At 37.9% G+C, this 24,455-nt stretch overlaps 1 protein-coding gene across 18 annotated transcripts in view; it reads left to right on the top strand.

Moving 5' to 3' along the window:
• Positions 1-24,455, top strand: part of sgip1 (SH3GL interacting endocytic adaptor 1) — a 169,292-nt gene that overhangs the window by 69,579 nt on the left and 75,258 nt on the right. For 10 of the 18 annotated variants that reach the window (XM_062978197.1, XM_062978201.1, XM_062978202.1 and 7 more), the window contains 8 exons: positions 2,519-2,573; positions 3,092-3,267; positions 13,140-13,151; positions 14,015-14,039; positions 14,906-14,957; positions 16,402-16,487; positions 16,997-17,083; positions 23,385-23,459. In XM_062978197.1, the coding sequence (XP_062834267.1) occupies positions 2,519-2,573; positions 3,092-3,267; positions 13,140-13,151; positions 14,015-14,039; positions 14,906-14,957; positions 16,402-16,487; positions 16,997-17,083; positions 23,385-23,459 (568 nt within the window). The remainder of the gene's footprint in view (positions 1-2,518; positions 2,574-3,091; positions 3,268-13,139; positions 13,152-14,014; positions 14,040-14,905; positions 14,958-16,401; positions 16,488-16,996; positions 17,084-23,384; positions 23,460-24,455) is intronic. The other 8 variants (XM_062978203.1, XM_062978194.1, XM_062978205.1 and 5 more) reach the window with 1 other exon arrangement.

Raw genomic sequence — 24,455 nt, 5'->3', positions numbered from 1 at the left:
TGGACAGTTTTTGTAAAGTCAAAGTCCCGGGTGATATGGTAGACTTTATACAGCATTTTTCTGTGTTGCACCGTGTCATAGGCTGCCGTAAGGTCCACAAAAACTGTTCCCGTAATGCAGGGTGAACAAATTGAAGTTAAATCCAGACAAGACAGAGGTCCTCCTGGTCAGTCGCAAGGCTGAACAGGGCATAGGGTTACAGCCTGTGCTGGATGGGGTTGCACTCCCTCTAAAGGTGCAGGTTTGCAGTTTGGGAGTCATCGCTGAATCTGGAACCCCAGGTTTCGGCGGTGGCCAGGGGGTCCTTTGCACAACTCAAACTTGTGCACCAACTGCGCCCGTACCTTGGGAAGCCTGACTTGGCCACAGTGGTCCATGCTCTTGTTACATCTCATTTGGACTATTGCAACACACTACGTGGGGTTGTCTTTGAAGACTGTTCAGGAGCTGGAACTAGTCCAACGTTCTGCAGCCAGGTTACTAACTGGAGCGCCATTCAGGGAGCATACAACTCCTCTGTTGAAGCATCTCCACTGGCTGCCTGTTAGCTTCCGGGCACAATTCAAAGTTCTGGCTTTGGCCTACAAAACCTTAAATGGCTCTGGTCCAACTTACCTCTCAGAACGTATCTCCCCCTATGGGCCATCCTGCAGATTAAGATCTTCGAGTGCAGCCCTGCTCTCGGTCTCACCGCCGTCACAGGTGCGGTTGGCGGGGACAAGAGACAGGGCTTTTTTTTAGTGGTGGCTTCGCAGCTGTGGAATTCCTTGCCAAGGAAGATTAGGGAAGCCCCCTCACTAATATTTTTCAGGAAGTAGCTGAAGACCTGGCTGTGGGATCAAGCATTTGGCCCATCCTAAGATATGAGCTGATATGACCTGATGGATTAATATTAATTCAAACATATACTGGCTCTGACTTTGGCTTGAAACTTCCCCTGTTGTAATGGTCACATGGTTTTAATTGTTTTAATTTGATTTGGATACCGGCTTTTATTTGTGTTTTATGTTTGGTTTTTCTACATGTTGTATTATATGTGGCATTTAATTCTTCCATTATGTAAAACTGCTCTGGGTCCCCCTGGAGGAGAAGAGCGGTATACAAATTAAATAAATAAATAGTCAGGATTATATGGCAGCGTAGAAAGGGCCTAAATCATATGGGGCATACAGAGGTTTTGCAAAGTGTGAGTATTGTTTCACTTTGCAGATTTCACTAAGAAATGACTAGAATCACTTCCAATGTCCACACCTCTGGAGCTTTCAATGTTTCATGTTCCAATCTCTGCAAAAACATTCCCAATACTCTCCCAAGATCTCTGCACTTGCCAAATGTTGAAGAAAGACATGGAGTTTTTTCACATGATGTCTTTAATCTGTATGTATTGTGCTTTACTATTGCCTGATGTAAGCATCCCAACACAGGCTGTAAAGACATCTTTATACAGCCAAGGAGCAGAATGTGAGCACAAGTGAGGTGGATTTTATCCACCTCACTTGGGCTCAGTAATATTTGGGCTGGCACACTTTCACAGTCACGCAATCCTGCTTTAGATGGCTATCCCATGCCTATTGTGGGATATACGGTAGGCCATCCACTTCTGTAGGGGTTGAGGTGCAGGAACCCTATGAAAGTGTGAGCGGGAGAGATATGCACTTTTGTTTTTTACCTGAGAGAGCGTTCCTCTAAAAATCTCTAGGGTCTCTATCATGATTTGTGATCAACATTTGGCAGACATCAGCCATAGAGCCATGCTGTAGGAACTAGACATTCCCAAAGAGAGAAAAACCAATCAAATTGGGAACGAATACACCTTCAACACCTTAACTATAAGATGTGGAGGGCTGACTCTATATAAAAATTGTATGTTAATTATATTGTATAAAACTGCCTTGGAAAAGCTGAGAGTTATAAAACATTGAAAACCAATTATGCTAATAAGGAGAGTTTCAGTCCAGACACATTGTGGTACTGAAATGGAAGACGTCCAAGCTAATTAGAAGAAATTAAAATTTCTATAGAAGAAATTTAGCTTTGCTAAATAGTGTTCAATTCAATTGTATTGCTACTTGAAATACATCTTTAATGCCCAGGAAGTTTAATTTGACAGAATAGCAAAATGGCTTAGCCTATATATATGCATATCTTTATATCTGTATTGTTTCGAGGTGAATAAATATTATGTCTGTTTTGTAATATGCCCCAGAGAAGCCGAACAACAGATGTGTGCCTTTTCTTACAGCAAGGATCATTCATGCACAAATTTTAGTAACCTTTTTATGATACACATTGCTTCATTTCTCCATCCCATACAGATACTAGAGCCATTAACAAAACAGGTTCCAGGACAGATTCTTTGCTCAAATTACTCCATCCCAGTTGGGAAAATGTATGTCTGTAGTTTGTTGGACGTGTAACCATTATTAATGAGAGACGGGGGGAGGGGAGGAGAAGAAGATTGCTAGCTGTCTTGTGTCTTGCAAGTAATCCAATTGTTTCACTGTGTTTCATGTATCAGAATTCACCTGAGCTTGATGAAGAGGGATATAGCATCAGACCAGAAGAACCAGGCTATATCCTTTTGCTGTTTGTTCTGAAACTGACTTTATAAACTCTAAAATAATTGGGGCTTGATGACATGGTTACTTGTTATTCTTGTTTGCCTTCAAATAGTTTCTGATTTTAACAACATAACTGAAAAAAGGAATGAAAAACCTAGAAGTAATAACCCCCACTCTATTTTCCTTCCTCGCCAAATGTTTCTTGAATAGGAGAAAAATATATTTAAAAGAATTATAACAAATATATTGAGCAGAAATTGCTGCACACCTCATCATAAAAAACTCATGGTGGCAATAATATTTATTAGTAATAGCCACTGACAGCCTAAACCATGACAACATGTGCTGTTATAAATGCATTATTTCATTAACGTTACCAAACTGTTCATCATGACTGATTAACACAATGACCTTCCAGGATGTGTCACTGATGAAACATTCTTCTTAAATTTAATTCTTAGCTACTCGTTGTTGAATATCCAAAGTTAGATTCCATGGTTCAATTGCAGCTCTCCTTAACTGTGTTCTACCTACCAAAGGAAAGCACTTTTATTCCTCAAGTGAATCTGAAGAGGAAGAGGAGGCACATAAAAAATTCAACATTAAAATCAAGCCTTTACAGTCTAAAGATGCTCTGAAGAGTGCGGCAACTGTTGATGAACTGAAAGCGTCTATAGGCAACATTGCACTTTCGCCATCTCCAGTGGTAAGAAAAATATTGTTTAATATGTTGTCTACTTATGATATAATTCATAATTCTTTCTTTTTTTGTCTGGTTATGCAGTGATTCTCAACCAGTGGGTCCCCGGGTGTTTTGGCCTACAACTCCCAGAAATCCCAGCCAGTTTACCAGCTGTTAGGATTTCTGGGAATTGAAGGCCTAAACTTCTGGGGACCCACAGGTTGAGAACCACTGAGTTATAGCATTTTTATTATACTATATCTTGTCATTAACCGATAGATCACAGTATCAAGACTTGTCAGAAACTCATTTAGATTCAAGATACACTAGTGTCTGGCAGAGTGTCTTGTATCTGTGTGAGATGTTTGACATATTTTTGTTAGTACAATAGAGTCTCACTTATCCAACACTCGCTTATCCAATATTCTGGATTATCCAACACATTTTTGTAGTCAATGTTTTCAATATATCGTGATATTTTGGTGCTAAATTCGTAAATACAGTAATTACTACGTAGCATTACTGCGTATTGAACTACTTTTTCTGTCAAATTTGTTGTATAACATGATGTTTTGGTGCTTAATTTGTAGAATCATAACTTAATTTGATGTTTAATAGGCTTTTTCTTAATCCCTCCTTATTATCCAAGATATTCACTTATCCAAGCGTCTGCCGGCCCGTTTATGTTGGATCAGTGAGACTCTACTGCATGTGATTGAACTGCAGGCACTTTTCTATGCATTTCAGCAACTCATACATTTAGCAACTGGCATGAATTTGATTGATATCTGAAGTTGGAGGGGAGTAGTAACAGTGAAAAAAAGAAAATAATTCTAGTTTTCAGTGATTTGTTAAAAAAAAAAGCTGTCATATTCTTCCGTTACACTTTACTTGTCACACTTGCAATCCAGAAGTCCATTCACTGATTCTGATGAAATCAGTAGATTTTTTATTTTAAATTATTTTCTGTACCCAGCTTCATATTTTGTGTTGGGCCACTTTCAGAAAAATTGGAACGCTTCAAAAGGCATTTTAATGCACTGAAGTAGCAATAGTTCTTGTAAAAAAACCACAGCACGTTTTAAATCCTTTGCAGCAAAATGAAGCATTTCAATTAATTTTGTGATTTAAATTTTTTAAAAAATAAGCTTTGGGCATATTTATATTATATTATGCCAGGGCTCCATTTTGAAGGGAAGACTGACCCCATGGACAATGTGTAAACCCATTGAATAAATCGGATAAGTCAGTCATAGCTGTTCCCTGACATGTCATCCATCCCCCGAGATCTTGTTAAATTTAAAATTGCTCACTTTTAAAGGCGTTAATTGGAGAGACTTTTGTGAAGAGAGCACCTTGCCTTTCCTCCCTAAAGCAAACTTCTTCCTTCTTTCTCTCCCTCTCCTCCCTCTTTCTGCATTTGCATTTGCATTTAGAAAGCAGCAGCATTGTAGAATAACACAAAACCAGTATTACCATATTTCATAAAAGGTATAAAATATACACACTTTGATTAGAGGTGCAAAACTACCCCCTCTCTTTTGTATAACTTTCTGTGAAAGGTGCCACTGAACATACTCCTCCTTATTGGGTGGCAGTTGAGAAACAAAAGGGAGAAGCTGAGGACTGAATTGTATTAGCTGACCTGACACTGCATAGGATGGAAAATATTGAAATAATTGCTTATTTTGAATAATGATACCATTTTATTAAAGTCAGGAACCACACAGAAACACTCTTGTGTTTCTTCTAGAGATGACCTACAATGAATTCACACTTTAGTTTGTTAGGGGAAAAGGTTGCCATAGCTGTCCAAGTTTCTTCTGTTTTGGAAAACTCAGAGATGCTGAACTTATCTATCTGTTTATTATTGTGTAATATCACTGAAACTGAGGTGCCATCTCAGTCAGATGCCCATAGTGTGGTTCGTCGTAAACATAATTTATCCATTAATGCAGATCATGAGTATGTGAGATTTACTCTGGCATCTCCAGGAAGCTTCAGAAAGATTCTGGAATTTTGAAGGTTTGGGCAGCTGGATTGAGCTGGATCCTGATTGATTCGTGTCCATATCGCCAATATATCCATTGTTGTGTTACCACCAACAAACATCTCCCTGCCAGAGGCTTACTGTCAATGTATCTTGTGGTGATGTCACATCAAGGTCCCAGCATGTGACCAGAAATGAGATGTTGTCAGCATGCTTCCAGTAGGGTGCTGCTTGCTGGCAGTGATTCAGCAATAGTTCCAATGTACCCTTGGCTTAGCCAACCATGTGGATGGCCAAAGGGCTCCAGGGATGCTCTCAGGCTGCATCATAGCAGCTTCAGAATACTTCAATCTAGATTAGTTATAAATATAGACACGTGTTTCTACTGTAGCCTTTGTCAATGTAGAAACCATAAACTGCTTCTTATAAAGTCACTTTCCTATTTAAAATGTAGTCTAATTATCTGGAAGTGGCTGAAATTTACTGCAGCTCTGCAAGCTTCCTTACACAACAGAGCTACAAGACCTTTACTCCCTGTGATTTATCCCATAAAATATAAATTCCTGAAGGAATGCTGTCCTGTGTGTTAGCTCCTGACTCACCCTTTTATTTTTACAGTTTCAGCTGATAGGTGATACATTATGCAGGAATTAAATAGAACTTCTCCTCAAATGAGTGCTTAACTTGCTTGTCTATTTAACTTGTGTTTATATTGACCCTGTGTTGGGGCTGTGCTCCCTCATTAGGGAAGGATGCCCTTCCTGGGTTCTTATAGGTGGCTTCTAAGCAGTATAGGGAGAGCAGCCAGCTTTATGCCATCCAGCATTTCAGAGATGAAATGTGGGATACATGTGGCCAAAGAACATCATGGTGTGATCAAGATGACAAAAGTTATTCATGGGGAGAATAGGAGATGCTACAGCATTTCGATTTTGCCTGCGTCTACTGGGAAGAATAAGGTTTTGCCTGTTCCTCTCCTATCCTTCCTGCTGAGATAAGTGAGTGCAAACCACTTTTCCACTTTGACCGCAGTTTAAAACAATTGAAGAAAACTGAGGACAAAGGGGAAAAGTGGAAGGAAGAGAGAAACTGAGATATTTTTAAACCAGCGGAATCAATAGGACAACAGATGAATCAAGATTGGGTCTCTCAATTCAGGACAGTTGGATAATATATATTTGAAGGTAACACTCGTACCTATTTCCTACTTAAGATCCTAAATTGCCACAGATGCTCACTCAGCTCCCCAGTGCGAATGCATTTGTTTAAATGCCCATTCTCCCCTCCAAGGAATCCTGGAAATTGCAGGCAGCCAGAGTCTTGTTTTTGAAACCTTCACAAAAGTATTATTCATGAGATTCTTTGGAGAGAAGCCATGACAGAGTGTATCCTGGCAACATAAAAAGAGCATGACTATAACAGTCTTGAAACTGATCCCTGTTTGCTGCTTATAATGCTAATATATCTATAATTTATGACTGGCACTAAGCAGTAACATTTTATGACTAAAAACCTTTGAATTTCCAATTCACCCAAATAAATGATCATTATGTTTTTAATTTGCAAACAAATAAAGCTTTCCATTTTTTTCAGCTGTTGGCAAATACATTTCTTACTTCAGTTTTACCTATTTAATGTGTTAATAAATAACAAACAATCTTGGTATTTTTAACCAGAGAAATTAAATCTGAAACTGGATTGAGCTAAAAATCAAACTGAATTGTTTTAATCTTACTGCTGAGACTACTTTCATGTGTGTGGCTTTAAAAAATTGTGATTGCATAAAAATTTTCACTTATAATTCTGGTGTGCATATTAGTTAGATTGTGTTTACTCTGGTAATTAGTCTTTGTAGTCATTATGAAGTCACTATGCTCTTGCAGCTGGGTTTGGAAGCAGGACAACAGTGTATTATTTTGTTGAATATGGAAGGCAGGTTCAAGAGTTGATTTGTGACACTCATTTCCTGGACGGTAGAAGATGTGGGAACTGTAAATCAGAATGATAGCTTTGTTGCATTGCAGAGAATGCAGCTTCCTGATCTACTTGTAAGGAGTCTAGGATGTGTGGGTATAATACTTTTCATGGAAAGCAGGATGTTGAGAAGAATAAGCAAGCCAAGCAGTTCTATAACTGCACCATGAAAAAGGGGGTTTGAGTATAGACCAAATAAAATTAATTACTTTCAGCTTTTTAATGAGGCTCCATGCTTATGTACAAGGCACACACACATGCTCTTGCACACACATACATTAATAGTCAATGAACTAAACATTTTGTTATCCTTATTTCAAAACAATATATTTAAAGAGTATGCATAACATTTTGTTTATTGATAAGGCGCTTGACTGGCAATGGGTGAATTCAACCTTGTATGTGAATTCATTGTATAATTATCTCTTTCCAGTAATCATGATAACTGTCAAAAGGATAGTGTTCTTATAAGTTCTTCTTCATTGTACCATCCTACACTAAAGTTAAAAACAACTAGAGAGTTTGCCATATGGAAAATCTGTTGTGGAATTGCCACTCTTTCCATTTTCTGTTATACTGATTAGAAGGCAAATCCATGAGACCAGATACTCCTTAATACCACATCTAATGGTAGAGACCCTTTGGATCATTAGCTCTAGTTCAGATAGTGTGAGAGAAAGTTAACAACTCTTCACTCAAGATTAGCTCATGGGATGGATTGTTTAATATATTGTTTATTTTTGAATATATTGTTTCTAAGGATGATTGCTTCTCCCTTCTTCAAAGTTGTTTCCTTTCATACTAATTTTTTGAATGTTGATTCTTACCATTGTTGTTATGTACCATCATGTCAGTTCCAATTTATAGTGACCCTGCTCTAAGGTTCTTTTGGCACAATTTATTCCGAGGAGCTTTGTCATTGTCTTCCTCTAAGGCTCAGATAATGTGACTTGCCTAAGGTCACTCAGGGGGTTTCTGTGGCTTCTGAAGGATACAAGCTCTGGTCTCCCAGAGTCCTTGTCCAGCAATCAAATAACAACATCACTCTAGCTTTCTTTATTATTATTGTAGCACTGTTGACACAACTTAGGAGATTTTGAAAGAAATTTTTGCCCTGCCTTTATTACAAAGGCAGATGATAAGTCTAGTGTTATAATGAAAACCTAACTATGAAACAATGCTTTATATAAGGACAGCATTGCTTATCAATAGATACTAAATACTTTATTTGTGTTTGGGAGATGTTTCTTATATTATTATTTAAATAGATCAGATTGAATCCAAACATGCCCTCCATAATGTTACATTGACACAGGAGGAAGGAAGTAGAGTAGCATCACAGCCTCATTTGCTCCAGGGGGTTCAAAAAAGATACTTGAAACAGCTTAGAAGGTGATGTTGGGGCCAGTCAGAGGAAAGATGGAAATTAAAACCAGTAGAAATTGGCTTGATGCATTTACCCCATTACTTAAGTAAGAAGCCTCTGTTAACAAATCTCATTTCTACCTACAAAAATAACAGATCTCTCTTTCTCAATTACCCCTATAAAAAGAAGGAACCCCTCTCGTTGGAAAGAGGATTATCTATATCAAGCCCACTTATATCTTTAAATTCTCCTTTAGAAAAAGGGAGGTTTTTCAGCGCAGCCAGAGACTGTTTTTGAAAAAGAATAATGAGCAGACTTTGTTTTGGTTATTTAGGGTGTTGGTTCAGAAAATTGCATTGGATAGACCCCATCAGCTCTAGTTTCTGATAAAGAACATATACCATCCAGTAGTCGCCATCTGCTCGCCCACAGAAAACCATATTTAACAATCTAGAGCTGATGTGGTCTGCAGAAAGGAGCAGAAATAATAATAAAAAAATAAACAAATAAAGAGGAAGGAGGTTCGCAGACCAGATTTTTGTTCTCGCGGCCCATGGGTTGGGAACCACTGCCCTTAACAGATATAACTAATTGAGAAGTCTCATGTCAAAGTTCATTTAAAGAACACCTCTTTTATTTTATTTTTTAAACCTATTATAAATTTGTTAAACACTTTTGAATATGAAGTCATTCTTCCTTCTTTACCTGTTACAATAATAGACAGTAATACTTTAGTCTGTCCAATAGCCTACTTTAAGCAATGGCCATCTGCTCAAACATAAAGAATCGTCACATGTGAGCACTTGGGAGAGAGTAACATTTGCAGTTTCTAAAAATAGGAATGATACAAGCAAAAGCCGGGAATCAATATATGATAAAAAGCATCATGAAAGAAAGCATTGCTGGCCATTGACTATAACAATAAAGCCTGATATGTTAGAAAAGGACTTATCGCTAGAAATAAACATTTTAAAAACCTCTATTGGTATTGGAATTGCACTTCAGAGCAATTGTTTTGTAAAAACAAGAGGTTGTCCTTTTCATCCCGTTCCCAGGGAGATGTCAAACAAATAACTTGTGACAGAAAATGAGGCTGAGTGAGAGGTCTTCTGCTAATGAATCTTTTGGAGGAAGTACTGAGAGCGTTCTGTTCAGCTATAATAAGTTTCTATTAGATTACCAAAGGAAGTGTGCTGTTCTAATGAATAACTCATGATTTAAATATGGAGCATACTCCCAGAACTAGCTGCTTAGTCTAATTCGTGTGCCCTTGTTTGCTTAATGGATCACATCTTTCATCCCCCTTTATCCAGAGTGCTCTATTCTATTATCTTATTGGCTATATTCTATTATCTTACTTGACAGTGGTAGCTGTAGCTCCTGTCTTCTTCGGGATTCCTTGTTTAAAGCAAAAATATCAGAATGATGTTCAATGTCTCAGCCTTTTTAAAAAGCAACTATGTAGCACACAGGTTGGATTATAAATATGCAAGCAGAATAATGAGGGCTTATTTTAAAATTGATCAGAACCAAAACAAATGGCTTCTTTCAATAAAGTACACATTTGTTGCCTTGTTCTATCTAGAGACTAAAAAGAGGGTCACTTTCTTTGACAGACTGTGGCTTTCTGAAATTGAATTTCTCAGTGTTTTATGTTTATTTAGGACAGCATGTTTCATGTGACAGTTTTATCAGATTTATTTATCCATTTATCTGATATAACAGTAAAATTTAAAATGGAATTTTCAATATAAAGCTACAATTTTATGCAATCCCCATTGAATTCTCATTGGAATGTTTGTCTAGGCTCCACTTGTTTTATTGTACAGTTTAATATGATTACCTCTTGTCCATGAGATTACTTTGTAGGCCTTTCACATTTTTTGTTAATATTTATACCCTGAAGTCCCAATCATATTTACATGCAGATCCCAGTCATATTTACATGCAGATCCCAATCATACTTACATGCAGATCTCAAAAAGTCGCTTTTCAAGGTAATATGTTATGTATGATAATATGTTCCTGAGGGGACTCCTACATAACGAGTTAATATAACTTTTTTAAAGTGTGGAATTATTGTTGTTGTTTAAAAAAAAAAAGCTTCAAAATGGGTATTACAATCTTGTAAAATTGAAAATGCCCCAGCGGATGTTTAGTCCCCAGGATGTTACAAGTGAAAATAATGTTGATAATGGATGATTAAACAACAAGGTGAATGATATCTCTGTAATATTGTTTAGTTCCAAAACAATAATGTGTTATGAGAAGCACCTTTACTTGTAACATTTTATTTCCCAGTTGTGATGAGAAGTCCTATTTAACCAGTAAGATTTGTTGTTTTAGGACTGATCCTTTAACAAAATTGTTTTATTTTATAGAGACGGTTTTTATTTTCTTAAAGATTTCTGAATAGTTGAAAATGTCCGTTTTCTTTTTCTTTTTCCTTTGTTAATGCATTCTATAGAGGAAAAGTCCGGTAAGACTCAGTCTTCTTCAGCTCTTAATACTTATTATAAATTATTGTCTCCCTGTGTTATTTAATACTGATTTAGCAGACTATAGACCCAAAATATTATATTAAATATTTGTGAGTACTGATCACTTTCCATTGCATTCATATTCTGAGTTGTGGAGTTCATTTTGCAGTTTGTGCTATATATCCCCTCCTCCTGCTGCAAATTTAGAATTTTTGCAGATCTTTTGCGATGGCGTTTGTTATTGTAAAAGCAATGACTAAGAATATATTATTTTATATACTGAGATTTTTGGCTAAATGTGATTTCTGCAAATTTCCTGGTATAAAATATGAGCTTCCATTTGTTTCACTTATTTTTTGCTCGTTCGTAACTTTCAAATGTGACCCAACTCTGCTTCTCCAGATGTTGCTGAGTAGCAGATTTCATTTTCTATGAAAGGAAGAGGGCTTTTCATTTCCTACACTCAACAATGGCTCATTAGACTTTTGCCAGTGGCAGCCTGAATAAAGAAAGGGGCAGGGTGACCTGAACCCGCAATCCCAGGGAGAGGTGCCCTTCCTGCTGAGACCCCATGCCAGCAGTGGTTTAGTTTTGCATACATAGCCCCAGATGATACTGTGTTCCTTGTTATGCAAGGGTAGCTTATTATCTGCTTGGTGAGTCATGATCAAAATTACTGAAAACGAACATTGAATAAGAAATGTTGATGAAATTTGGTATTTGCAGAAACCTTTCCCCCTATATTTATACTGTGAAATGTCTTTCTTAAAATGGATATGACAGTCATTTACTGGAAGAAGAAAAAACATAAAATGTGTATTGACAAATACTTGGCGCGTATAAATTGGCATAGGTCCACTGAAATTAATGAAGCAGTGTGGCACAAGAGCTGAAAATCTGTAAAGTAGTCCCTCAGCTGGGGCCTAAAAATACTAGAATGATTTCTAGGACAGAAGTTTTATATAACATGTTCCCTGACATTTCCTGCTTTGTATTGGAATATGATTTATATTGATTCTTGTGGATCTTGAATTCTCTTTAAAAATAATGTCTATATGCATACTTAGTAATCTCAATTTAAAAATTAAATGTGTACACTCAGAAGTACTCACCAGCTGTATTTAGTTATATCTGCATTCATATAAGCATATGCTTACCTGCATTCATAACTGAAAAGCAAATAAAAGTGGCTTGCCAAATATCTTCAGGGCCCATATGTTGTTATATTTTTAAATTATAAGGATGTGCTTTTGGATGCTATACACTTGTTTGCAAACATATGAGAATAAAATACTGGCATGTCTTTCTCACTAGACAACAATAGAAGTCTAAATTTCTGCTTATTTCTAACAAGAAATTGGAAGAAAGAGGAGAGGAGGGTCTTTAAATTTAATAAAAACTTGCTAGGCTTCGTGATACATGTTACTTCCTACTTCCATACTTATAATTTCTCTCGCTTAGCTATATTTATGAATGATCAAATAGGCAAACAGCAAGTGAAACAGGCAATTTGATATTCATTTCTGAATTATTTTATATTTTATTATTAATTTATAATTTATAAAAATATGTATTTTTATAAAAAGGAACACCAAACAGATTCAAAGACTTGGACAGAAATGATGAGGAAAGCAGCCAGGATCATTTAGTACTTAATGTTTCCTATTTGTGAAACAAGAGAAAGATGGCCTATCTTCCACCACAAGTCTCACCTTGATCTTAGGCAGAGTGGCAAATCTTTATGAAAGGAGACATAGGAGGCAACCAAAAGATACAGGATGCTAGTGGTGGGAATGCCATATGGTCCAGCTTGCTCACCCAGGCAACCGGGTTGCTCTCAGTTGGAGTGGAAGATGCTGTCTGATGACCATTGTTTAGCTACCATTCACCTGTCAGTTTTGCTCGCTTTTTGTACATGAAATTGAGGGAAAGGCAATTTCTCTTTTGTCTCAGGTTGAAAAGTATCTTTGGCCAGCCCTTACTGAAAATCTGCTTTCCAACCCCCAATCCATGTTCAGTCACTCTCTGATCAGCAATCTGTTCTCTCTCTCTCTCTCTCTCTTTTTTTTTTTTTTGCTGACCACAGAGGCGCAGTCCGGTAAGATGTTGCATGACGTTTCATGTTAAATCAGTTGCAGAAATGACTAGGGGGTGATCATAATCCATATCCAATATAAACTGGTTTTGTGAATTGCAAGTAAAGTAGATTAATCTGATCCTCTTGCATAATGTTTGGATTACTTTTCTTATAAGAGAATATGAATATGTGATGTACTACTAGTTTATATATAAATAGCATATATGTAGGAACAGAAGGAAGCATACAGGCATACCTCAATTGACAAAGTCTCTGACAAAGAATCTCCTTTTTACAAAACCTTTTTATTCCCATGCACCATCTCATTTTCCTCCTTGTCTTCTGTTTAGTCGGATTTTTTTTCTAGCAGCATCAGCATTGGAAGGATAGTGAAGGGGACAGGAGAAATGTAGATTTTTTGTGTGTGTTTAGCAGCAAGAGCATGCTTGCCATAAAAGCATCTACATGAAAGATTTTTTTAAAAAAATCTGCTTATTTTAGCAATTGTAAATTTAGTTCTGGACAATTTGTTAATTTGTTTTTCTAAATCCAGCATTTTTGGTGCATCAATTGCACCTAAAAATGGTGAGTGGGATCAATTTTATTTCAAGGTCTAAAATTATGAGGCTGTACATTTGTAGCAACTCATTAAATCTTAAATTAGTGAAGTAAGAATTAGACAGCATGACTGACACCTAAAATAGAATGTGTGAACCAAAGTTAATATGTATTTTGGCTTATTAATGTTAATTTCCTGTACCCTTTTCTAGTTCCTGACTTATTTGCCTTCACTGTTTGTTCCAGTGTCCAGAGTCTTTCATTCCTGCTACTGTCTTAAAATATATTCATGTAGTCCTAAACTGCATTTTTGTTTTTAATTTTAGGGTACAATAAAAAGGAATTTATCTAGTAAGTATATATGCATTTTATTTTCTTGGAATATATCTCTAGATATGTTTTGCATCTTCAGTGATTGCAAATATTTACTTCTTATTTTTCATACTCTAAAATTATTGCAAAAGATACTTAATTTTATAGGCTGCTATAAAGATATTTAATTTTATATATGTCCTCAAAATAACATTTTGTGTATCTAACAACAGTAATTTCTGATATTACTATTAAATTCTGCATGAATTTTTAGCAAGTAAAATTAATAAACTCTGACAATATCACAACGAGAGACATATGAAGTTTGCCTGAGTGCACAAATACGTTCAGCAGGCCAAGAAAAATATATGTTAGAGATTTGGAATTATAAAGGGTTTGTTGGCATAGGATTTGGGCTTAGGTTTTTTTTCCCAATTATAAACATGGTCATATACTTTTGCATCAAGCACACCCATACATATCCATACATACATATGTAACATGGGAGAGGAGATCAAAACTAAACCATATTTGTGAAAGTGACAAAGACCTAGCTGAAATGAATTGCAAAAAAATTGTTTCAATTAGAATTATCATAGTTATGTAAGAAACATTATAGTTAATGTTATATTTACTCTGCGAGGAACAAGCACTAAGACCCAGAAATAGTGCACAACAAGAAAAAGGATCCAAGAAAGTATACATTATATTAGTATTTCAAATATAAATTATACAAATACATCCATATTCTGAGAAGAGATGATTGAAACAATGTTTTATTGTTCTTTGTGACTACTGTAATGCGAAGGAAGGGATCTTATACAGTTGGCATTTCTAATAGTAATTGCACCATTTTTCTAGAGGGTGCTGGGAAAATAACCTTAAAATTGTATCTTATGTGCCAGGTGAAGAAATAGCAAGACCTAGGCGTTCAACTCCTACTCCAGAACTTCTAAGGTTGGTGTAAAAGTGGCATATGCTTACAGTATGGGAAGAGCTGCACTTCTTAACCCAATATGGCATCCTGCAATATTATTATTAAGTTCATGATTTATTGGTCCATTTTCTTTTAAAATGTTTTAAAATAAGCACAATCTATAACTCCTCTATCCGAGTTCAAAACACCTTTCTTTTATGTACTGTATACATCTCTGCATGTAGAAGTGGAGCTTTAGGGCAAAATATGCAGTCACTATTGTCAGAGCACCATCTTGTTTCATTTTACAACTTCATCAGATGGGCCAAAATTTGGCAGCATACACAGGTGCCTCTTCAGTTTTGCCATGGAGCCCGCCATCTCCCATTCCATATTGTACAACTAGTAGCTACTTCCAGTGGAGTTCGGTAGCAAAACTGAAGAGGAACCGGTGTATGCCACCACCACAGCAACATGGGAAGCTTTCCGTGTTGCATTACCAACAATGGGTGGAAGCTAGATGGTGGATGCTTCCCCCTGTGGGATGAGGTTAGAGTCAAGTTGGGTGATGCGGGGTGACAGGCTCTGCAGCGATTCCAGCGGCAAATGTGATGAAGTCCATAGATGATGTCATCATATGGGTTTCAAGGACTTCAGGAGTTGTTTACCATTACCTTCTTCTGTACAGCATAAGTTACTTTAGAGATAGCTTTGGTCCACTGCTGTAGTCTGTAAGAGATCCTTCTTCAGTGTTCCCCCACTACTGCTGCTGCCCAGTAGCTGTTTCACACATTGAGCCTGGCTCCCCAGCAAAAGTATATCTGACGTGGGAGCCCCTCAGCAGTGCTACCATCAAGTCTCACCACCATGAAAAGGTAGTGTCAAGATCACAGTATTTCCAATTCATCCGGGTCATAGTATTTTCAGTTTCTTACACTTGTGAAAGTTAGACAGCAAAGAAAACTGACAAGAAGCAAATAAATTATTTTGAAATGCTTTGTAGTGCTAGAAGATAAATTTGAAAGCTACTGAAAAACAATGGAAAGCCCTGCTATCAGGAGAAAGAGACCCACAGATCTTATTTTATGCAATTTGAACCCCACCATCTCTTTTCATAGAATTTTACTATTTCAGAAGCTGCTTCCTGAAGTTCCATTTTGAAATAACAGAGTATCACAAATGGACCGTGCAACAAAAATTTGTTGTTTTGAAAGCAGTGGCAACTGTATCACTGGAATTGTGGGATGGGGAATCGATATTTAATTTTAATGACAGTGCTGTGGTGTGGTTTTAAGAGCACCTGTGATTCTGGTTATATTGGGAGCTATCGAAACGATGCACCCTGTTCACAACATAGGCTCAGAACCTGTATAACCCCTACAAAATCTGGAGCTACAATTAAAACTGAGCATGGATTAGTAAACTCTTTTTGTGAAATCTAGTAACCACCAGTAATTGTAATTCAGTATCCATATTGTACTGCAGCAAGAAAACCACAGAGGATCCTGCAGTCCTAGCACCACTATTTGGTCCACCCCTAGAGTCTGCATTCGAGGAAGAGAAGTTGGAAGGCAAGTAATATTGTTTAATTTTATTTATATTAGACTCTGTCTCGATAGTTTGAAATAACCAGAAAGAATTTTTCTGAATTTATTTTATACAATTTTTCACCTTATCTAAGTCCCTTGATAGAGGTTCATTATGAACAGAATTCATAAATTGAACACAAAGTAGATCTATTCTTATTTGTGAACAAATATCAGTCTACCTGTGGGTGTACAATAAGTAAAAGAAGATTTTTAAAAATTGCTAGAATACCATTTGATATAAATGGCTAACCAAGAAAGTAAGTAATATGGTTATAACTTTGGCATTATAAGAATTAAGACCATTTGCAGTCTTCTTGTTGTCTCCTATTAGTTCTTCCTAGCTTCTTTCTCTCCTGTCTGATTTTTCCTAAACTCAAGGACAAACTGAGTTTGTCAAAAATGGATATTTTCTAATTATTTTTAAAAGTAGGATAAAGGTTTGTTACCTCTAGATTTCCATGCATCAATGTTTTATATCCTTTTGTGTTCAGCTCCAATAGATCAACCTGAAGTATGGGGTTCAGTGCAGCCAGAAAGTGTAGAATCTCCAAATTCATCACAACCTTTTCCATCTGGAAGTAAGTAAAAGTATTGTCTATTGGAAAAAGGGTTTTTTTTATTCCTGTTACCAAACATTTAGGTAGGAGAGGGAAACAGCATTGTTAAGAATTATTGCTCATTATACTGTCATGGATATTGAGATATTGGGGGCCGGGCTGTGGCGCAGGCTGGTGAGCAGCCAGCTGCAATAAATCACTCTGACCATGAGGTCATGAGTTCGAGGCCAGCCCGTGGTGGCGTGAGCACCCGACAATTAAAAATAAAAAACAGCCCCTGCTCATTGCTGACCTAGCAACCCGAAAGATAGTTGCATCTATCAAGTAGGAAATTAAGATACCACTTACAAAGTGGGGAGGCTAATTTAACTAATTTACGACTCCATAAAAATATCATCCAGCTGACATTGGAATGAGGAAGTGCAGTCGCAGTGGATGATGAAGCAGCTGCTCCCCCCTGTGGCCGGAATCGAACATCCCCTCAGGAGAAGGTTAAATTGCCTCTGCGTCTGTCTCTGTCTCAGTTCTATGTGTATATGGGCATTAAATGTTGCCCATATATATGTATACAATGTGATCCGCCCTGAGTCCCCTTCGGGGTGAGAAGGGTGGAATATAAATACTGTAAATAAATAAATAAATAAATATCTATTGCTTTATGCATTGGAATCAATCTTTCAGAATGTACTCTGAAACAATTCTCAGTTCTTGGAGAGAAAACTCTCTTTTTTGCGATCTCAATTTGCCAAGTTAAGCCTGACTTTTAATCAAAAAGACAATCACCTAGCAACTAGTACAGCATGGCACATATTTGTAAGCTCCTATTAAGAACTAAAATTGGATTCATGTTTGTGAAGGGAAAAGGAAAAACTCATTTTAAAACTAGCAATAGTTAAAGCGGTATCACACTTGCTATCTCAAAACATCTCACAGCACAACAAAATGTGGGCTGCATCGGGTAGTGATGCTTCACTACCTCATAGTGATGAGCAAGAAATTTGGGTTATTTCTCATCTGTCTTCTGTTAGCGGTTGAGGTTGATTAGATTTATATTCCACCTTTTCCCAAAAGTGGGACTCAGTACAGCTCACCAGAAGTGTAAACACAAATAAGAACTCTAAAGCAAAATAAAATATTAAAACAAAATTGATTTAAATGCAATTCCAACGTGCATCAATAAAAAGTATAGAACCAATTGTCGAATGTTTCTGAGCTGCCAGTAAAGAAGCCAGGAGCTTTGTTGTTGTGTAAGTTCAAGTTGTTCCCAGCTTTACAGAAACCCTAAGATGAACCTTTCCCAAAATTTTCTTGGTGAGATTTGTTCAGAGGAGGTTTGTCTTTGCCTTCCTCTGATGCTGAGAGTGTGACCTGCTCAAGGTCACCAAGTGAATTCTTTTCATGGCCAAGCAGGAATTAGGCATTGGTCTCTGGAGTTGTAGCCACCAAACCATACTCTCTTTCAAGCAGAAGACTGCCTGAATACAAAAGTTTTTTTATGTATTCAGAAAAGCAATAAGAAGGTAGGCAGCCTAAGCTATTTTCGGGTATTTATCTGTTTTGTGACTGAAAAAAAACATAAACACTTGAGGTAATCTAGAGCTAGTTTAAAAATATCCTTAAAGATTAATTTAAATTGCAGCAAGGCACCAAAGTAGTATAATTCTTATCTGCCAAGGTTTATTTTCAAAACAAAATTCACAGACAAGTGGATATCTTTATTGTTCAAACAAAATGCAGAAAATATATCATGCAAGCTTTTGAAACTCTACTGGCTTTGAAATTTCCTGGGTTTATTTTTAGAGATTCTCAAGCAATTCAGCCTTAATATTCCTGAATGAAATGATCTGACCTTCACTTAGAGTGAAAAAAAGCTTAAAATTTAATTGTCCACCAGATTTCAGACTCCCCTTAAACTGTTGCAATCTCGTTCCTGACAGTTCACATGTATCAATATATACATTTGAATAATATGTTGAAACAAAATGTAGATTAAATGTATTTTGAGAGAAAATATACAGTTTTACAAAGTAATTCGATGAAGAAAAGGATCTCCCCCTGTGTAATTTTCTCTTCCAAGAGTTCATCAAGGCTCAATTCTAAGGAATAATGGGAAATGTAGTTTGGTGAGGCACCAGTACTCTTCATGGAGAAAGGCTAAACGCCTTTAAAACTACAACAGCCAAGAGCCATGGCAGTTAAAATGGTTTCAAACAGCATTAATTCTACAGTGTGGATGCATCCCTAGAATGCCTTCTTTCACTTTCTGTCTTCATTGGCCATCAGAGCACAAAGACTAAACTGACTGCTGACAGTTGGGAACTCCAACTTTTATATAATTTCCTTTCTAATGGCTCTTTGAACAATCAACCATGTATCAAGAAGCTATTTTTAAAACTTTTTATATCTTATCATAGAATCATAGAATAGTAGAGTTGGAAGAGACCTCATGGGCCATCCAGTCCAACACCCTGCCAAGAAACAGGAAATCGCATTCAAAGCACCCCCGACAGATGGCCATCCAGCCTCTGCTTAAAAGCCTCCAAAGAAGGAGCCTCCACCACAGTCTGGGGGAGAGAGTTCCACTGCCGAACAGCTCTCACAGTCAGGAAGTTCTTCCTGATGTTCAGGTGGAATCTCCGTTCCTGCAGTTTGAAGCCATTGTTCCACGTCCTAGTCTCCAGGGCAGCAGAGAACAAGCTTGCTCCCTCCTCCCTATGACTTCCCCTCACATCTTTATACATGGCTATCATGTCTCCTCTCAGCCTTCTCTTCTGCAGGCTAAACATGCCCAGCTCTTTAAGCCGCTCCTCATAGGGCTTATTCTGCAGACCCTTGATCATTTTAGTCGCCCTCCTCTGGACGCTTTCCAGCTTGTCAACATCTCCCTTCAACTGTGGTGCCCAGAATTGGACACAGTATTCCAGGTGTGGCCTGACCAAGGCAGAATAGAGGGGTAGCATGACTTCCCTGGATCTAGACACTATACTCCTATTGATGCAGGCCAGAATCCCTTTGGCTTTTTTAGCAGTCGCATCACATTGTTGGCTCATGTTTTACTTGTTGTCCACAAGGACTCCAAGATCTTTTTCACACGTACTGCTCTCGAGCCAGGCATCCCCCATTATGTATCTTTGCATTCCATGTTTTCTGCCGAAGTGAAGTATCTTGCATTTGTCCCTGTTGAACTTCATTTTGTTAGTTTCGGCCCATCTTTCTAGTCTGTTAAGATCATTTTGAATTCTGCTCCTGTCTTCTGGAGTGTTAGCTATCCCTCCCAGTTTGGTGTCATCTGCAAACTTGATGATTGTGCCTTCTAACCCTTTGTCTAAGTCGTTAATAAAGATAATGAACAGAACCGGGACCAGGACGGAAAAAAATACAATCTTAATACAAGAAACTTTGGCCAAACTGGAACTTCGCATCTCCAATTTTAATATGTGAATTTTGTATTTGATATGTTGTTGCTTTATCAGGTATGCATTTTAATGTTATCTATAAAGCATTACTTATCTTATGACCTGAATTGCACCATTAAACTTACTTAAACTTAAACAATATCCACTAGCTCACTGGCATAAAAATATATACCAAAGGATGGTAATAGTATGTTCATAAATGACCTATTCAAACTCAATCTTTTGAATTCTCCTCTTTAATATTTAAATAGATAGATCTTCCTGCATACCACTACATTTATAGAGTACTAGCTGTTCCCGGTCACACGTTGCTGTGGCAAATTGTGGTGGTCTTGGAAATAAAGTATTGATGAATTGGCGGTAGTTAGTATATGTTATTTTCTAAAGTATGTGAATATACAATATTTCTGGCTGTTACTTGTTTTGTCTGTTGGAGGCAAGTATGAAGGCCGCAGTTTGGCAGAATGATTTGGATGCAATGGCCTTTCAGCTTCAAAGCCTGGCTGCTTCCTCCCTGGGGGAATCTTTTGATGGGAAGGTGTTAGCTGGCCCTGATTGTTTCATGTCTGGAATTCCCCTGTTGTTAGAGTGTGGTTCAGAGTGAACTCAGTTCAAAGTAGGAAATGGCGATGGCATTCAGTTGTGTGGAAGGGACCCTAGAATCTCGAGGCAGGTAAATCATACTATCTGCTTTGAGCTGGGTTATCTGAGTCCAGACTGCTGTATAATCCAGTTCAATGGGGATTGTATTGAACTGTGGAAGGGAGTTTAGGCATTCCCCCCCCCCCCAATATATTATTTCCTTGGTTTGAGAGCACCCCATAACCCTTTACTGTGAGGCCCCCCGTTATTATTGTATTATTATTATTTCATTATGACACAGCAAACAAGATAGATATGCTGGATTTCATATCACAAAATCACAAGTCGAACACTTCCCAAGTGTCTAGGACTGTGTGATGTATTTTTGGATGATGCGCGCAGATCCCAGCAGGGTGGCCTTTTGCAGTTGGCAGATCGTAATTTTGTCAATGTCTATTATTTCCAAATGCCGGCTGAGATCTATTGGCACAGCACCCAGTGTGCCGATCACCACCGGGACCACCTGCACTGGTTTCTGCCAGAGTCTTTGAAGTTCAATCTTGAGATCCTGATAGTGGCTGAGTTTTTCCTGTTGTTTTTCGTCAATGCGACTGTCACCTGGGATGGCAACATCAATGATCCAAACCTTTTTCTTTTCAACAACTGTGATGTCTGGTGTGTTGTGTTCCAGAACTTTGTCAGTCTGGATTAGGAAGTCCCACAGTATCTTTGTGTGCTCATTTTCCAATACTTTTGCAGGTTTGTGATCCCACCAGTTCTTTGCTGCTGGAAGGTGGTACTTGAGGCATAAGTTCCAATGAATCATTTGGGCCACATAGTTGTGCCTCTGTTTGTAGTCTGTCTGTGCCATTTTCTTACAGCAGCTGAGGATATGATCAATAGTTTCATCGGTTTCCTTGCAGAGTCTGCATTTTGGGTCATCAGATGATTTTTCGATCTTGGCCTTAATTGCATTTGTTCTGATGGCTTGCTCCTGAGCTGCAAGGATCAGGCCTTCTGTCTCCTCCTTCAGGGTTCCATTTATTATTATTATTATTATGATTTTCTGGTCACCCCAAAGACCCCCCCCAATCCCCTCTCCATTGGCCCCATATTGTTGTTGTTGTTGTTGTTGTTGTTGTTGTTGTCTCCTCACCCCAAAGACCTCCCCCATTCCCTTTCCCCTCTCCATTGGCCCCATATTGTTGTTGTTGTTGTTGTTGTTGTTGTTGTTGTTGTTATTTTCTCCTCACCCCAAAGTCCCCCCATTTCCCCTTCCCTCTGCATTGGCCTCATTTTCATTCTGTTCAAGGACACCTCCATTATTTTCTCACCCCCAAAGAGACCTCCCAATTTCCCCTCAGCGCCTCAGAATTGTTTGTAGGCCTAGTCGAGGCCTAGTCGTGGCCTCAGAGCCAGAATTGTTTTGAGGCCTAGTCAAGGCCTAGTCGCAGCCTTGGAACCTTCAGTTACGTAGACGGGTAGGGGACCCTTCGCTCCTCCCCCCACACACACACACACGCTTGCGAGGCCCGCAGTTTGCCAGGCCACCTTGGTGTCTCAGAGAGCAAACTGCCTCTTTCACCATCCTCTCTCTGTCCTCGGGCGATCTGGATGGAGGATGGTGGCAAAGATGACGGCGGTGGCGGGAACAGGTGAGCACGCAGGTGACTGTTTAGGAGGGGTGTGGAGCGTATGAGAGCCACACGCCGTGTCCTGGTCGGCGCAGGCGCAGATGGCTTTTTCTTGTTTTTGGGGTTTTTTGGGCCATGGTTCCGTCCTTGATGTTTGGTTTTGTTGTCGGAACCTAGGGGCAAGGATGGTGAGTTGTGTTGCCAAGTTTCGTGGTTTTGGGTCATGTAGTTTCGTTGCCTACTTCTAGGTAAAAAGTCCAGAACATTTATATATCTATAGATAACACCTATTATTAGAGGAATTGCAAAGATGGGCTTTTGTAATGTGTTTTGCAAGACTTTTATGAAGTCTTTGTGTTGATATGAGAAACTTGAATAGGAAACTCAATCAATAGGGCTTTTTGCCTACTTGTAATCCTTGCGTCCTCAGCAAAGAATTGTTTCTAACATTTGAGGGACTGTCCAGAACAGATTGGGATGTGATATAGGGGCTACATTAGAAATCATGCTATTGGTAAACAAACGAGCAACCTAGAAGTCTTGCATAAGACGGTGTATAATAAATATGGCATGAATTCTCTGGATTACAACATATTTTGACTGGATCTGTATGTGGTCAAGTAACAGATTCCGATTTTTTGTTGAACTTTGTCCATCTTTTACTTTTAAGTTCTTATTTTTGTTATACAGCTCCTCCACCACTTCCACCTAAGAACATTCCAGCTACACCTCCACGTACTGGTTCTCCATTAACAACGGGAGTAGGTAAGAATATTAAAGAGTATCTTCTAATATTGTAAGAACAATACTATTCTGTGAAATAAATATGTGCCCATTTATACATTATGAACTTTTTAATCACTATAATCACTTCTTGATAATGAACATGTAATTATATACCTTCTACATATACATGATAAACATGCATTTAATATCAATTAATATTTTCATCCAACTTCAAGTATTTTAGCTGTTTTTCTTCTATAACAAGAAAAAGTCCAAAGCAAATCTAACAGGTGGGTTTTTTTCTAATGCCATTGAGATTTTGAATTTGCTGCATTGTATTGAAATGTTGAACAATTCCACCCTGAAATATGACTGTATTGGCACAGTTTTGTACAAATAGCTCATCTCTTACTTTGCCCATAGACAATTTGTCTGGCCCACGTGTAAGAAAAGAAATTGGGGACTTTAGCAAGTCTGCAAGAAATGTCAGCGCACTCACAGTTCCTATTGATAACTGCAGAAGACCTATTGCAGTACAATAGTCTTGAAATTGTGAACTCTGTATAGGAGTATGAGCAAATGTGATTAAGATGTTTTAGAGAACTTGTGACCTAAATTCTTTAAAGGCACCAGATTCTGTCTGATCTCGGAAGCTAAGCAGGGCCAGCTCTGGTTAGTATTTGTATAGAAGCCAATCAGCGAATACGAGGTTATCTAGGCTAAAATTCAGAGGAAGGAACTGGCAAAAATAGCTTTTGAGTATACCTTGCTAAAATAAAAGCCTATGGAATTAATGAGGTCACCATAAGTTGATAGGCGCAGACATAAAGAAGGAATTTACTTGGAAAAAGGGATCATAATTTGGATAATAAGTTGCAGTCTCCATCAAACTCCATTCAGCAGTCTCTTGAACCATGTCCTACACCTTTTCCAAAGGTCTGTTAACCTCCAGAAATAGACTGAGATCAAGTAATACAAGCCTTCAGACAGAAACATGGGGTTGGAAATTCCTGTTCCTTGAACAATGAATGCTTT

Source organism: Anolis carolinensis, chromosome 4 (genome assembly GCF_035594765.1).
Source record: "Anolis carolinensis isolate JA03-04 chromosome 4, rAnoCar3.1.pri, whole genome shotgun sequence".
Classification (NCBI taxonomy): Eukaryota; Metazoa; Chordata; class Lepidosauria; order Squamata; family Dactyloidae; genus Anolis; species Anolis carolinensis.
This window is presented reverse-complemented; position numbering and strand designations above follow the sequence as displayed.